Source organism: Ursus arctos, unplaced genomic scaffold, assembly GCF_023065955.2.
Source record: "Ursus arctos isolate Adak ecotype North America unplaced genomic scaffold, UrsArc2.0 scaffold_18, whole genome shotgun sequence".
NCBI classification, from domain to species: domain Eukaryota; kingdom Metazoa; phylum Chordata; class Mammalia; order Carnivora; family Ursidae; genus Ursus; species Ursus arctos.
Window position 1 is genome coordinate 50561863 of NW_026622852.1, and position 15728 is coordinate 50577590.

At 38.7% G+C, this 15728-nt stretch overlaps 1 protein-coding gene across 4 annotated transcripts in view; it reads right to left on the minus strand.

The window, feature by feature from the left end:
- NR6A1 (nuclear receptor subfamily 6 group A member 1) overlaps nt 1-15728 on the minus strand; it is a 227950-nt gene that overhangs the window by 35067 nt on the left and 177155 nt on the right. For all 4 annotated transcript variants that reach the window (XM_057313752.1, XM_048222941.2, XM_048222940.2 and 1 more), the window contains one exon: nt 5530-5772. In XM_057313752.1, coding sequence (XP_057169735.1) covers nt 5530-5772 — 243 coding nt within the window. The remainder of the gene's footprint in view (nt 1-5529; nt 5773-15728) is intronic.

Below are 15728 nucleotides of genomic sequence, written 5' to 3' on the forward strand. Positions count from 1 at the left end.
ACTGAGCCACCCAGACACTGTGGTGTTTCATTTTAATCCTGGTAAAGCGGTATGGCAATGCTACAGAGTCATTCTCACAATGCCACTATATAAACATCAACCCCTTCCAAGAAGTTCTCCTTAAACTTTTTACTTTTTAACTAGTTAATTAGTAAGTTATGAGACAACTAAGTTAAAGGAGCTTTAAATTTTCTCAAATAATTTCTTTTTTTCCCCCACATAATTTCTGTACTGAATAAATTCCCTCATGGGGCTCAGTGTATCTTCTTCTTGCCGCTGATGAAATTAACAATATTTCCCCCATCCCGCTTCATGCTCTGGCCCCCCACCAGAGTAAATCCACCAAACCAGAAAGCACCTTACCTAACTGAGTTAACTGTTGAAGGACACGAGGCAAGTGGGACTTGGCATAGCCTTTGAGGAGCACACTGTCTAATAATGGGGGGAACAGAAAAAAATAAACAAAGAGAGCATAAGGTGATTGAGGCTATGGCAGAGGGCAAAAGGGGCTGTGGAAGTCCAGGCGGGTCAGCTTTCTGGTGAGGGGTGGTGTCAGAAAAGCTGCTTAGAGGATGTTACAAAGAAAAACCGAGCCTCCAAAGAAAAGTATATATACCCAGGCGAAGAGGAGGGGGTAAATCATTCCAGCAAGATAAAGCCACATGTGCAAAGCCCCCCAAACATGAAACATCATTGAGTTTTTGGAGAACTAGGATGGAATGTGAACTGTATGGGGAGCAGCAAAGGGAGAAGGGATGAAGCACCTGATGCCAGAGTCAGAGGGGCTTTGAAAATCTTTCTGAGGAGCCAGAATTCATCCTGAAGGCTGAAGGCTGGGGGAGCAGTAGGTGTCTGGGGGGTAATGGGATAGTAGTGAAGATGGACAGATGGGGCCCAGCCTCTACTCACTACCCTTATTTAAATTTCCCTCACTGCTTTGCTAATTAATTTCCTGACTAGCCAAATTCCAGGTATGAAGAGATAGCTATGTCCAGAGATGAGGGACAGGAGAAGGCGGACTCATACATGTCAGCTGAATTTTTTTGAACATATAACTTTCTGAATTTTGAGGTAAGTTTAGACTTAGAGTCGCAAAAATACATACATACATACATACATACATACATACATACATACATACATAAAGTACAGAGAATTCCTTTATACCCAGCTTCCCCATCTGTTAACATCTCATATAACCCACAGACTATTCATCAAAACTAAGAAATTAACTTTGGTATAATAATACTAACCAAAGTATAAACTTTATTCCGATTTCCCCACTGATGTCCTCTTCTGTTCCAGAATCCAATCCTGGATCCCACATTGCATATAGTTGTCATGTCTCCATAGTTTCCTTCAACCTTCCTTAGTCTTTCCTCGTCTTTTTTGACCCTGACACTTTTGAGAGTATTCTGTATAATGTCACTTATTTTAGGGGTGCCTTGAGAGAAATAAATTTACAAACTAAAGCTCAGTCTTTAGTTTCCTTCAACCTTCCTTAGTCTTTCCTCGTCTTTTTTGACCCTGACACTTTTGAGAGTATTCTGTATAATGTCAATTATTTTAGGGGTGCCTTGAGAGAAATAAATTTACAAACTAAAGCTCAGTCGGTTAAACGTCTGCCTTTGGCTCAGGTTATGATCCCAGGGTCCTGGGATGGAGTCCCGCATCAGGCTCCCTGCTCAGCAGAGAGCCTGCTTCTCCTTCTCCCTCTGCCTGCAGCTCCCCCTGGCTGTGCGTGCGCTCTGTCAAATAAATAAAATCTTCGGGGAAAAAAAAAGTCAGTTATTTTGAAGAATGTCTTTCAATTTGGGTTTGCCTGTTTTCTCATGAGCAGACTGGGAATGAATCCATTCCTGTGTGTATATGTGCCCCTACTGTATCATATCAGGGGGCATATGATGCCAGTGTAAATATACTGGTGATACTGACCTTGCTTTGCTTGGCTGAAGTGGTATCTGTCAGAATTTTCTACTGAAACTTACTATTTTTCCCTCTGTAATTAACAAACATTCTGGGGCTACGCAAATACTCTGCTTCTGTTAAAACTATGCTCTCTTATTTTAGCATCCATAAGTCAATCCTGCCTACAGCAATTGTTACTGTTGTGTTTTAATGGTGATTTTCTATTTCCCTCATGTCTTCTACACTTATTAATTAGAATTCTTCTATAAGAAAGAACTGTCACCCCTCTATTTATTCAGTTAGTTCTATCAGTATGAATTCATGGATATTTTATTTTTTGGATTATAAACTAATACACGGTTATTTTGTTTCTTAAGTTGTTCCACCTTTGGCTACTGGAAGTGCTTTCAGGTTGGCTTCTATGACCTTTTGATAACACCCCGCACCCTCCTTTTCAAAAAAATATAGCACATGCTAACTTTCTGGCACCAGGCTCATCTTATATTTTCCCTGCCTCAACCCTAAAATCAACCCCTTCTCCAAAGAGTCCTAATTCCTTTTACTGATATTTGGAAACCAAGATCTGGTTTTTCTAATTTTTTTTTCTAAACATGAGTACATATTGATGCTTCCAATCTAGCACCAGAGGTTTCAGTTTAGCCTTCCCCTTTCCTGATTTATAACTTTTTTCTCTGATGTGAGAAACCTGACTCTCATTATCAACAATATATTCACTTGTTTGTTCAACCCTCATATACAAATAAAGAGGACAGAATTCCCAACTCGTAACCTTGAGAGAAATAAATTTACAAACTAGAGAGCTTTGTTTGTATACAGTTCTTTTTATCTTTAGTCCTATGGTATACAGTATACAGTCAAAACACTATTTCCCAAGGTCAGCTCCTTTCTCCCCCATTTCCTTCAGTGTTGAGTATGCGATTTATTTGTAATATCGGTTAGATTAATTTATCACAGTCTACATTCTGTCTTTCCCCCATACACTCGTTGCTTTTAAACAAATTTATATACAGTAAAATTCACTTCTTTAGTGGTATATATTTCTATAGGTTTTGACAAGTGCATAAACTTATGTTGAACACTACATCCATTCTTCAAAGTTCCATATAGGACAATTCCATCAATCCAAATATATTCCAATGGCCACTATAATTTTAATTCTGCTTTCTCAGCACCAACCAGGAGGTGGCAGGGTTTCTCTCTGAGAGGCAGCCTTCACAAGGCAACTAAGCCATCTTGTAATGCACAAAAATGGACATTGGAAGGCAGCTCCTACCCCTCACACTCCATGTGTCATCTTCTCCTGACAATGGTTACAGGAATTAGGAGGTTATAAGCTTCTTTTTGCCTGAGATAGAAGAGTTTGATTAGAAGCCCCAGAATCTCACACTCCAACTGAATAAGCAGGATGAATCATCAGAGAATAGTCAAGAAGGCAATCCACTAATACGCTTTGATAAAATACAGTGAAGACAACAAAGGGAGACAAGAATATGGGACCAAGACCAAATCAGATGAAAGTGGGTAGATGCCCACAGACTCTCTCTTCAAGGCACTATCTGTTTGGTACTAGTGGCTGGGAAACAGTGGGGAAGGGAGAGGACTTCTAGGCAAAGGAAAGAACCTGAGCACAGGCAGGATAATGCAAAGCAGGCCTAAGGCACAGTAAGTAAGTTCCAGACAGAAGATGAGATTAGAAACACAGAGAACAAAGTTGTTAAGTTTTTAAATGCCCTATTATAGGTATTTATCATCCAGTAAACACAGGGCATTCCGTCATGCAAGTAGCTATGCCATATGGTAGACATGTGAAGCAGCATGATATCCATGTGGTTAGGTACAAGCTCTGCTTGATTAATAACAAACTACAACTAATAATTATTATCAACATAAGCACCACTAACCTATCTACTGGTAAGTCATTTTACCTCCCCAAGCTGCACCTATAAACTGAGGGTAATATTTTTTAAAAGATTTTATTTTTAAGTAATCTCTACACCCAATGCAGGGCCTGAACTCATGACCCCAAGATCAAGAGTTGCATGCTCCACCAACTGAGCCAGCCAGGTGCCCCTAAACTGAGGGTAATATTTAATAATAGGTTTGTGTATATTCAATGAGATAATGCATAGAAAGTGTATAAGAGTCTCTGATATACATAGTAATCAATAAATATTAGTATTATAAATAAATTATAAATGACTTAAATTTATCTAAATGCCCTTTTGTAACTTTCTTACCTTTCTTCATAATGGGCATATATCTGGTTGTCTGCATTTATTAATGTGACAAAACCAATTTGAACAGTTCGCTAAATCTAACTCCTACCCTATACACTACTATTATGAACCCCTAGAACCTTGCTGAGTAGATTTGATATATATATATATGCTGTCTTATTTAATCCTCTAGAGAACTCTGAAAGGTTAAATATTATCATACTATTTTAAAGGCAAGATAATTGAGCATAAGAAACATAAAGCAAACTGCCCAAGGTCACAGAGCTAGTTTGTCACCAACCTCTGTCTCCATTTTTCTACTGAACTGTACTGTACTACTCTCTACCCTTTATGAGAATACTCTGAGTTTCTGACATTGGCCCTCTCCTCTTCTGTAGTCAAGTTCTCTCTGGGTGATTTCTACCCACTAAGAAAATTTTACCATCTGATTGCGAATAGTTCCACAAACTTCTACTTGAAGGCAGGACTTTAGCTTCAGTTCCAGTCCTACACATCCAAATTCCTTGGTGGACACTGTATGTGTCCTTCTTAGATACCTCAAACAACGCACTGCCAAGGCCAGCATTTTGCCCCACCCTGTTTTTCTGGCCTGATTTTTTTTCTGGTGGGGCCATTTACTATTAATCCAAATCCGCAACTTCAACTTCTGGTGCTGCCCAATACCCAGTATGTTATCAACTCCTGTCAGGTAAGCTTCTCCACATCTCCCCATCTGTGCCATTATTATTCCTGCCCCTCCATCAGATTCTTCTAAACTGGACTCTTCTAAAAACTTTCTAGGTGGCCTTTCTGCTTTCTCCACACCAATCCATTCTTCAAAGCCTGCCCCCTGGATTAACCCTTTTAGAATATTGGTTTTTCACATAATCTCACGCTAATGGCTCTTGGAAAGCTTCCCAATAAATCCAAATTCTTCACCAACCTGGATGCAGATTTCTGGGCATGCCTAGCCTTTGAGTATGCCATGATTCTAGCAAGCAAAATGATACCACATTCAGGTGACATACTGCCCTTCTGCTTCTTCATCTAAAATTCCTACCTCCTGTCATCAGGCTCTGAAAGAAGAACTAATGGAGTATATTAATCCGAGTTAAGACTTGATTGTTAATTGGGGTCTTGCCAATTGGAGCCTGTGAATTCATTCTCACAGAATCTGTAACATCTCACCGGCCTTTCTCCCCACCTAGTCTGGGAAACCCCTATAGGCAGGCACTCTGACAAATCTGTTTTGGGGTTATGAGTACATGGTATAAGACCTGGCATACAGTGCAGGCTTGGGAAATGAAAAACTCCAAGGCTTCATAGCTAACCCTAAAGGTAAAGTGATGGTAAAGTGGGTAGTAGAGCCACAAGCACCACTCACCCTTCCGGTTCATCCCCATCTGGAGGCATTTGAGCAGGCGGCAGTACTGGCACCTGTTCCTCTGCTTCCGAGACATGACACAGTTCTTGTCACGACTGCACCGATATACCCGCTTGTTGCAAATGCTTCGCTTGAAAAACCCCTTGCAGCCCTCACAGGAGATGATTCCATAGTGCAAGCCTGTGGCACGGTCCCCACAAATGAGACAGGTTCGTTGCTCAGCCCGATCATCTGGAACAGAAACTGAACATATTCAAATTAGAACACATGGAAATAATGGCTGTAAGCCTGCAGTTCTAAAACAAGCAACCTTGCTCTGGGAAGATCAAGAACATCACTCTTTCCAGGATAACTGGCAAATGTGTCATTTTTAGAGCCTTTGTCCTAGGAACAGACCCTTGCATCTATCTGCAGATACCACAAACACAGCCTATTTTAAAAAATAACTCATGCTCCTCTCCCTGGGTTTCATCATCACTTGGACCAGTATCCAGGTCAGAAATTTGGGAGATATCCTCAACTCCTCTCTCCCCCTCACTTTCCTCAGCCACAGCCCATCACTTACTTCTACCCTGTAGAAAGGTGATAAGGGTTACTGATAATTTATGTAAGTGCCCAGCAAATGGCATACACCCAGTAAATGAAAGTTATAATTATTAACCAGTGAAGGAGTTTTAACCAGGCCCAGCCAGCCAACCAGTCTTCCACCTATTCAACAAATATACGTTGGGCAACTATTCTGTTCTACGCACTGTTGTAAAGGCATGTCTACGGCAGTGAATGAAAGTCCCTGGTGAAGCTTACGTTCAAGCAGAACATCTACTCTGTGTCCAGGCCCCAGGTTCGGTACTGGGTACTCAGAAATAAATCATCATGCTCCCCACAGTCAAGGAACTTACTGCCTCGCAACAAACAAGTTAGTCAAAGAGAAAATTCAGGCTGGAATATAACTCTCTAACTTCCTCTTCCCTCAAATTTCACTTACTCAGGATCAAGCAACCACCAAAGAACAGGCATATAACAAAAAGTGCCCTGGTGAACTGCAATGTCAGATCTTGCTAGCAGGTACAAGAAACCTCCAAGAAAAGGTTTTGATCAGAGGACAAGGCAAGAAACCAGAGATCTGAACCACACTCCTGAATAACAGGCAAGATATAATGATTAAGAACACAGCCCTAAGAATTTGAGAAATCCTTATTTAAACCCCAGTTCTGACACTTGCCAGCTGACTGAACTTGGGCAAATTAAGTTACTTCACCTTTCTGAATCTAGTTTCTCTCATCTGTAAAATGGGAATTATAGCAGTACCTACATACATAAATAAAGTACTCAGCAAAATGCTTGGGCTACAATGGACATTTAATAAATTACAGCTATTACTTTCACTACCATTATTATCCTAACAGGTCCACGCTTAATGTGATAATAACATTCCTGAAAGCAATGTTACAGGAGGAGCATGGCAGTACATGTAGGAGAGATGTGGAGAAGGAAAGAGACTAGCATTTAGGCAATCTTTATTATATGTCAACTTTGAGATGTCTTTATGATCCCTATTTGTAGTAGGTTGGATAATGGTCACCCAAATACATCAGGTCCTAATCCCCGAAACCTGTAAATATTATCTTGTAAGGAAAAGGGATCTTTGCAGATGTGATCAAATTAAGAATCTTGAATTGGGAGAGTATTCTGGATTATAAAGGTGGGCCCTACTTGCAATCACACATGTCTTTACAAGAGAAAGGCAGGGGAAGATCTGATATAAATAGAAGAGGAGAACACACACAGTTGCATGCACTACACATGTACACACAGAGAAGATGATGTGAAAGCAGGCAGAGGGTAGCAAAAGCCAAGGAACGGTTTCCACTACTAGCTGGATGAGGCAAAGACTGAATTCTCCCCTAGAGCCTCTGGAGGAAGTGTGGCTCTGCCCACCTTTATTTAACCCGGTGATACTCATAACTTTTGAACTTCTGATTCCAGAACTGTAAGAACAAATTTGTGGTAATTTTTAACAGCAGCACAGGAAACTAATACACAACACTTTTTTCATAGAGGGAAACAGACATATATATTAAGGCTCTTGCCCAAAGTTACACAGCAAATAGCAGGTATGCAGAGAGAAGCAGGTACAGGAGACCACACAGCTAGGGAAACAGAGAAAGATACGGAAAGAGGAATTGCCTAGGTTCTTGAGGACTCTATATTTCCTCGTTATAGACCTTTCCAAGCCTTTCTAAGGCTTGGATGAACTTCCTAACTATGGGCAAATTGACATAACATGACAAACTGACATTCCCATGTCTTGTAATACAATACCTTCTTTTTTCTTTCTTAAGCTAAATGAGTTTTTGTTATTTGCAACTAAAAGAAAGTTGGTTAAAATATAAAATGGCCCTGTTGTAATAACCATTCTTTTTCTTTTCCTTTTAAAAATGCAAAGGAAAAATATATTAAAAAATATAAAGGAAGCTCAAAGTAAACATTAGAGCAAAGTTACAATAGAGAATTAAAAAACTAAACCAGGAAAGGCCAAACAGGCAAAATGAATGACATAATAATAGTGCTATGTGTGGGATGGGATTTCCTAGAGTGTTGGGCTTGAGTTGATAAAAGGGCTTAGAAATAGAACATGGAATGCTGTGAAAAAATCTAGATTGGATACAGAGAATTTAAATTTTCTCATTTTAAATTCAAACCTTCAATATTACATATAACCTTTCTATATATATGGTATATATACCTCACATTCTACCATATATAGGATACATATCACATATACATATATATACACACATTAAAATATAAACCAGAAGTCTACTAGAATAGACTTAAAAATAGTTATAATTAATCAATATCTAGAAGAACCAGACCATCTCTTTCTCCCTTTCTTCAGAGCTATGACTTCGCTGAGTACCAACTATAACTAAGCACTGTGCTTTGTGCTGTGTCACATAATTCTCATAATCCCAAAGGTGGATACAACTGCTATTACTATTTTTGTAACTGAGAAAATGGAGATCCCCATAAAAGTTAAGGAACTTGTCCACTTAGGAAATGGCTGACCTAATCTGCCAACATCAGAACTGAAGTTCAGTAAACTCTTCAGTAGCACTCGTATGGCATTCTGTGCGGCATCTGGATCCAGAGCAAAGGACCCACTGAACAACAATCAAATACAGAACTATTAAGAATCTGCTTATGTCTGTAACACTGCTTGTTCTTTTCGTGAGCACTGAAGAGGGCACAATGAGATCAAAGACAAGGTGGGACTATTTCACCACCGATGGGCACAGACTGGATTCCCTTTGAGTCTTATGACTGCTCCTCTTCCATAGCTATTCTTACTGCCATGTTCTGTTTCTATAAAGAGCACTGGTCTATGCCACAGACCAGGAACTAATTCAGAAGGAAGTCTCTCAAAGGTACAGGAGAAAGGCCCTCTCCCAATCAACCAGGAAGCCCCTCAAAGAAGCATTTTACAAATTTCCCTCATAACATGTGGGAAAGGATCATAAAAACAGGAGAAGCTATTGCTAACTGACCACTTGGGTACCAGATTCCATGCCAAGCACTTAACATGTTATTGTGGTGAATCATAAAAAACAAGGTACCCTTATTTTACAAGAGGAAACTGAAGCTTATGAGATGATACCACTTTCCAACAGTCACCAGCTAGTTAAGTATGGGAGCTGGGCTGGAACCCCCAAAGTCTATGAACCTAATCATCACATTCTGTGGCCACAGCAAGGCAAATCTATCTATACTCTATGCAGGTAAGTCAGGCCCTTCCCTACTTGGGAAAAAAAAGTTAAAAAGTCAAGCCTTTTGTAAATGAAAAATTGAAGCAAAATGTCCCAGTGGTGCCCTGCCAGATGTCAGATATAGATTTCTGCATCTCCTATTCTTGTGAAGGACTTGAAGGATACTTAAAGCATGTTTATATTCATTATCTCATTTGTACCAGGTCAGGACAAGGATTATTCTTATAGATACCACAAAGAACATTTAGTGGGTACTAATTGTGTCCCATGAAACATTTAAGAACTTTTTACATGGATGGCCTTACTATTCATCACAGTAACTGAAAGGTATCATTATCCCCATATTACAGAAACCTGGAATGTAAGAGTTAGAAAGTACCTTAGAAAATGCCTTGAGCAGACCTTTACCCGAGGCATGAATTCCCTCTAGGATATCCCAAAACAGGGGGTTGCCCCACACGTCTTTAGTGACTCAATAAGGTACTTCATTCATTTCATTTTAGACAATTTTAATGATTCAGAAGCTTTTTCTTACAGTGAGCCAAAGTCTGAAGCTTTCCCCACTGTCGAGTTATGTGCTCATGGGCAAAAAATAAATGTATACTCTAACCTTGTTCATATACCAACCATTGAGAGATTTAAAGCTAAGTAGGGTTCCCAATTGTAATTTTTTTCTTCTCCTATTTCTTAATGACTCATATAGTATCAAAATCTCTTAAAAGTATCCAGAACTGAATGGGGGGGTGGGGTGGGGTGGTTCTTAATATAATTTAAGACTCAATTAGCTTTGTTTATATGTTTCTTCAGCTATCAATTCCAGTAAACAAACAGTACTTTATAATTACTGGTGCTATAAAATGCCACACATTTTATAATGGGCAAACTGAAGCTTAACGAGGTAAAGAACTTTAATCTTGATTATGCAACCAGTCAGCAGTAGAACTGGAATTAGAATTCCATACCTCTTATTTCTAATCCCCCCTACATTTAATTCATATTTGGTTCATAGACATCTAAAGCTTGAAGCATTTATCACATATACTATTAACCCATGAAGTTTTTTTTTTTTGAAGATTTTTTATTTTTCAAGTAATCTCAACACCCAATATGGGGCTCAAATTTACAACCCCGAGATCAAGAGTCGCATGGTTTACCAACTGAGCCAGCCAGGCGCCTCAATCCATGTCTTTCTCACTCCATTCTTGGGAAGGTAAGTGTTGAACCTGAAGGTAGGATTTTGTGTTTGTCCTTGATTAATTTTATCTTTATATAATAAATTTCGTATGTCATTCTGGCCTATTGAAATCTTTAGGGATCCAGTCCTGCCAGTGTACTAGTTATTTCTCCCACCTCCTTCTTTTCTCCATGTATGGTATTAGATTATTTTCATTTCCATTCTTAAAACAATACAGAATGTGGCCTTCCGGCAAGCTGTTAGAGCCCCTTTTAAAATCTGACTTAATCATTAGCATTCTGGAAATAGATGCTCAATTAGCTTTGTCTCTTAATTAAAGTAGACACTCTAGTCTGGCTTGCATTACTCTATCTTATTCTTAAGGATATCATGAACGACTGTGTCATGTAACTCACTGAAATTTCAGATTCGTTACAACATCTACAGCATTCTGACGAGTGAGACTAACACAAAGGAAATGTTCATAACCATTCCTAACTCAGCACTGTTAACCTATCAATTCCGTGTCATTAATCTGTATTATTCTACCTAAAATACAATGGAAAGAAAATCAGGCAAATAGGTACTTCAAATTGGAGACTATGGATCATAGTAACTATAGTACTCAGAAGTCAGTAAGATAAGAGACAGAAAGGAGTTGATGAAAAGCTGAGGATTTGAAAAATGATAGGTATTTGAAACTCTGAACAAGTAGTTTGCTATCTGCAAAAACAGCAATGGGTAAAAAATACTGTAGGAGAGTGAAGACTTTCTAATTTATCAGAGAAGCTGAAAGTTTATCTTGATCAGCAGCACTAGAAGGACTCAGATAGTGAACTTTGAAAATTCCATTTTCTACAAACAGGAGCCCAGACTCCTTAGAGAAATGTCTGATTCCAGGTCTGAGTGTTGTTGTGCTACCTAAGACTAATAATGGGGTCATGTCAAAAGGATATAGGAAACAACATAAAAGTCTCCCACTGGCCTAAAATGGAGCAACATATGCACCAAAAAGAACATAAAAATCAATGCATTCACAATCATATTAAAAAGAAAAACCTCATTAGTTACCATGGAGGTTGCTAGGACACCAATTCATTATTCTGAAAATTGATGTATTAAGGGAAAAATCAAACATTAAAAATAAAAACAACTGGAATTTTTCTCTTGCCCTTGTCCCCAAGAGTAAAAGAAGAGAGGAGGGTGGAAACTAAGACAGTTTTTTAAGAACTTTAAACTTTTAAACTTTAAACTTTAATTGAAAAAACTGAGATTAGGTGAATAGATCAGCCTGGCAGTCAAGAGAATGGGGTTGGATAGGGAGGTCGAGTTGATCTCAGTGCCTCTGGCAAGGTAAATCTCAACCCAGGGATGGAAAGGAAAGAAACAACTGTCAGCTCTCCAAATCTCTTGAACATAGGCAGTAGAACATAGAGACTTAAGAACTTGGGCTTTAGAGTTAGACTCTTGGGCTCAAATCTAGGCCATCAATTGCTAGCTGTGTTACCTTGGAAAGTTTCTTAACCTCTCCAGAGGTACCTCAGTTTCTAGTCTATAAAATGTGGATAATATGGTACCCTCTTCAAATAACTGTTGTGAGAATCAAGGAATTAACAGATTGCCTATAAATGACATGGAGCTCTAGACTCCTCATGGTATTAGAATGAAACAGCTTTGTAAACTCCTAACTACTGGACACTTTTTTTTTAAATTTAAGATTTTATTTATTTGACAGACAGAGACAGTGAGAGAGGGAACAGGAGCAGGAGGGTGGGTAGAGGGAGAAGCAGACTCCCCGCTGACCAAGGAGCCCAATGTGGGGCTCCATCCCAGGACCCCAGGATCATGACCTGAGCCGAAGGCAGATGTTTAATGACTGAGCCACCCAGGCACCCCAGTACTGGACACTATTATTGCTTAACTGCCTTTTTCTTTCTTTTTTTTAACCTAAAAAAAACTTTAAAATCAGTCTGGTGGCAGGAGAAGGTAATGACAAATTTCCTAGGAGGTGAGGTTTTTTTAAGATTTATTTATTTATTTATTTATTTATTTATTTGACAGAGAGAGAGACAGTGAGAGAGCAAACACAAACAGGGGGAGTGGGAGAGGGAGAAGCAGGCTTCCCACTGGGCAGGGAGCAGGACGCAGGGCTCGATCCCAGGACCCTGGGATCATGACCTGAGCAGAAGGCAGACGCTTAACGACTGAGCCACCCAGGTGCCCCAGGAGGTGAGTTCTGAAGTATGATTACCAGTTAGACAAATGAACGCAGAGGAGGGGACAGGAAGAAGAAACACTTGGCATATAAAGTCGTGTCTTAAATGGAGCTGGAGACCTCTCTCCAACTTGGGTTCCCTCTGAAAAGAATCTCATTCCTTTCTAAAACAGCCAATATAATTCATTATGTGTTATCAAGGCTATCAAGATGAGTTACACAGAAATATCCACAGATCTGTTATCAGGTTATGTGCTACCCCTCCACATGTAAAAAAGTCATGATCTCCCCACAATTTTGTTCCTGTGCAATGTTCTAAAAGGAGCTTGCTGGTTATTCATGATAAATTAATGTAACCATACATAAGCAATATTAGAAAAAAGATAACATGCTTCTCTTTGCTAGTTTTCCAAACTTCAGGAATAGTCTTATGAATTTTTTTAAAAGATTTTATTATTTATTTGAGAGAGAGTGAGAGATAGCATGAGTGGGTGAGGAGCAGAGGGAGAAGCAGACCCCCTGCTGAGCAGGGAGCCTGACACGGGGCTTGATCCCGGGACTCCAGGATCACAGCCTAAGCTGAAGGCAGATGTTTAACCGACTGAGCCATCCAGGCGCCCCAAGAATTTTTTTAAAACCAGTAATTATTCTAGTGCAGGTAACAGGAACTATCATATTAAGTTTGATTTCTTTAAATTTTAACACTCCTGCTGAGATAGGTAAGGGTAAATGCAAGCTCATTTGGGGTCTTTATGGACACAGATTAATTTTTAGAGGCAGATATGTCAAATTCAAATGAAATAATGAAAATGATGAATAAAGCAGCTGACATGGTTGGTATAGAAAATCAATAATAATATGAATCAGGTACAGAGCCCTAGAACATCTCTTCAGAGCACCACCACCAAGTGCCTGCTCAAAAAAATGGATGTTCCCATTTCTACATCATTTAGCAAGAACAGTAAGTAAATGAGAACAAAGACATTCATAAACTAATCTGCTTATCAATCTGACCAGAATTTTACAATACTTAGATTCTTGTTCTACAAAAGTGGGAGGACCCCTCAGTTATACGTTACACTGCAGTTAAGCCTCAATCACAGACATTAACAGTAACATCTGCACCATGATTGCTACAGAGAAGATACTCATTTAGTTGAATAAATGAACGAAAAATGTAAAAGCGTAAAAAGTTTGAAATACATTGGCTTGGTAGTTAAGACACACTGAGTATGAATTCCAGCACTACCACTTCCTAGCTCTGTAACTGTGGGCACATGCCTCAGTTTTCATCTGCAAAATGGAACAAGTTCTGTTCTTTATGTATCACATATAACTCACTCTTTCCTCACAATTCTATGTAGTAGATACTACTACCATCTCCATTTTGCAGATGAAAAAACTGAGACACACACAGAATAAGAAATACGCCCAAAGTCCCCTACCTGATAGGCTGGGGAGCCAGGATTCTACGCAGACAATGTTGCATGAGGATCTGAGACCTTTCACACTAAACTATCCTGCTGAATACAATGCCTAATATATCGTAAACACACAATCGATGTTAGTTGTGCTACCGTTGTTAAAGATAAGTTTTCTGTAAGATTAGAACTGATAAAAATTTGCAACTTTATGAAACATTTTGGAAAGTACTTTGTTAAAAAAAACCCATCTCAAACAAAAGCAATAAATGGTGCTTTAATTTTTAAAAAGTCTTTGATAGATTTCAACATTATTGTTCAACTCTTAGCATACTAGGAGTAAGAAAAAACTTGTTTAATATAATAAAGGTTATCTAAAGAAACCTATACCAAATATCATACTTAATGGTGAAATGCTTATAGAAAGTTTTTCTTTTCAGATTAGAAGTAAGACAAGGATGGTCTATTGTCAACACCTTCATCCTACAGTGGAAGTACTGGAGGTTCTAGAACACACAATGAAATAAGAAATATACAAAACCATGTTTCTTTTTTTAAAAATAATTTTTATTTTGTTATATTAGTCACCATACAGTACAACAAAACCATATTTCTATACCATCCACAAAGAGATGAAATTTTTAAAAGATGCCACTTACAACAGTATTAAAAAAAAAAAAAGATAGGATGCAATCCAATAAAGACATGTAAGATCTCTATGGAGAGACTGTAAAACAATTAATATAAAATATTTCTAAGATAAATGGAGGAAGATTTCATAACTGGAGAGGAAGACTATGCTCACAGATTGCAAGTCATCATGTAAAGATTAATAAAGTGAAATCCCAACTCTGTGTGTTCATGTATAGCTTGAGCTAATAGTAAAATGTAAATTGCAAAAAAACAAAAACAGCACAGATATTTAAGAAAAACAAGACTTTACCATACATCCATATTCATTTTAAAGCTACGGTAGTTAAGATGTGTTTTATTGGCTCAAGGATAGACAAAGAGACCAAAGGAACTGAATGAAGACATACCATACCACAACATAACTAGGCATATTATGGATATTTAATTTATGACAAAGGTGGCCCTGCAGAGCAGAGAGGAAAAGATAAGTCTTTTCAGTGAACAGTATTAGGACAATTAGATAACTAGTAGGAAAGAAAATTAAACTTGACCCTACCTCACACCATGCAAAATATTTAATTCCAACTAGACTGAAGACCCAAATACCAAAAGCAAAATAATATGCCTCTCAGAAGATAATTTAAAAAAAAATCTTCATGATCTTGGGTTAGGAAGAGATTTTTTTTTTTTTTTTTTAAAGATTTTATTTATTTATTTGACAGAGATAGAGACGGCCAGCGAGAGAGGGAACACAAGCAGGGGGAGTGGGAGAGGAAGAAGCAGGCTCATAGCGGAGGAGCCTGATGTGGGGCTCGATCCCATAACGCCAGGATCACGCCCTGAGCCGAAGGCAGGCGCTTAACCGCTGTGCCACCCAGGCGCCCCTAGGAAGAGATTTTTAAAACAATCCACAAAAAGCACTAATCATAAAAGAAAACTTTAATAAAATTAGACTACATTAAAATGACGAATGTTCAGAGAGTGAAAAG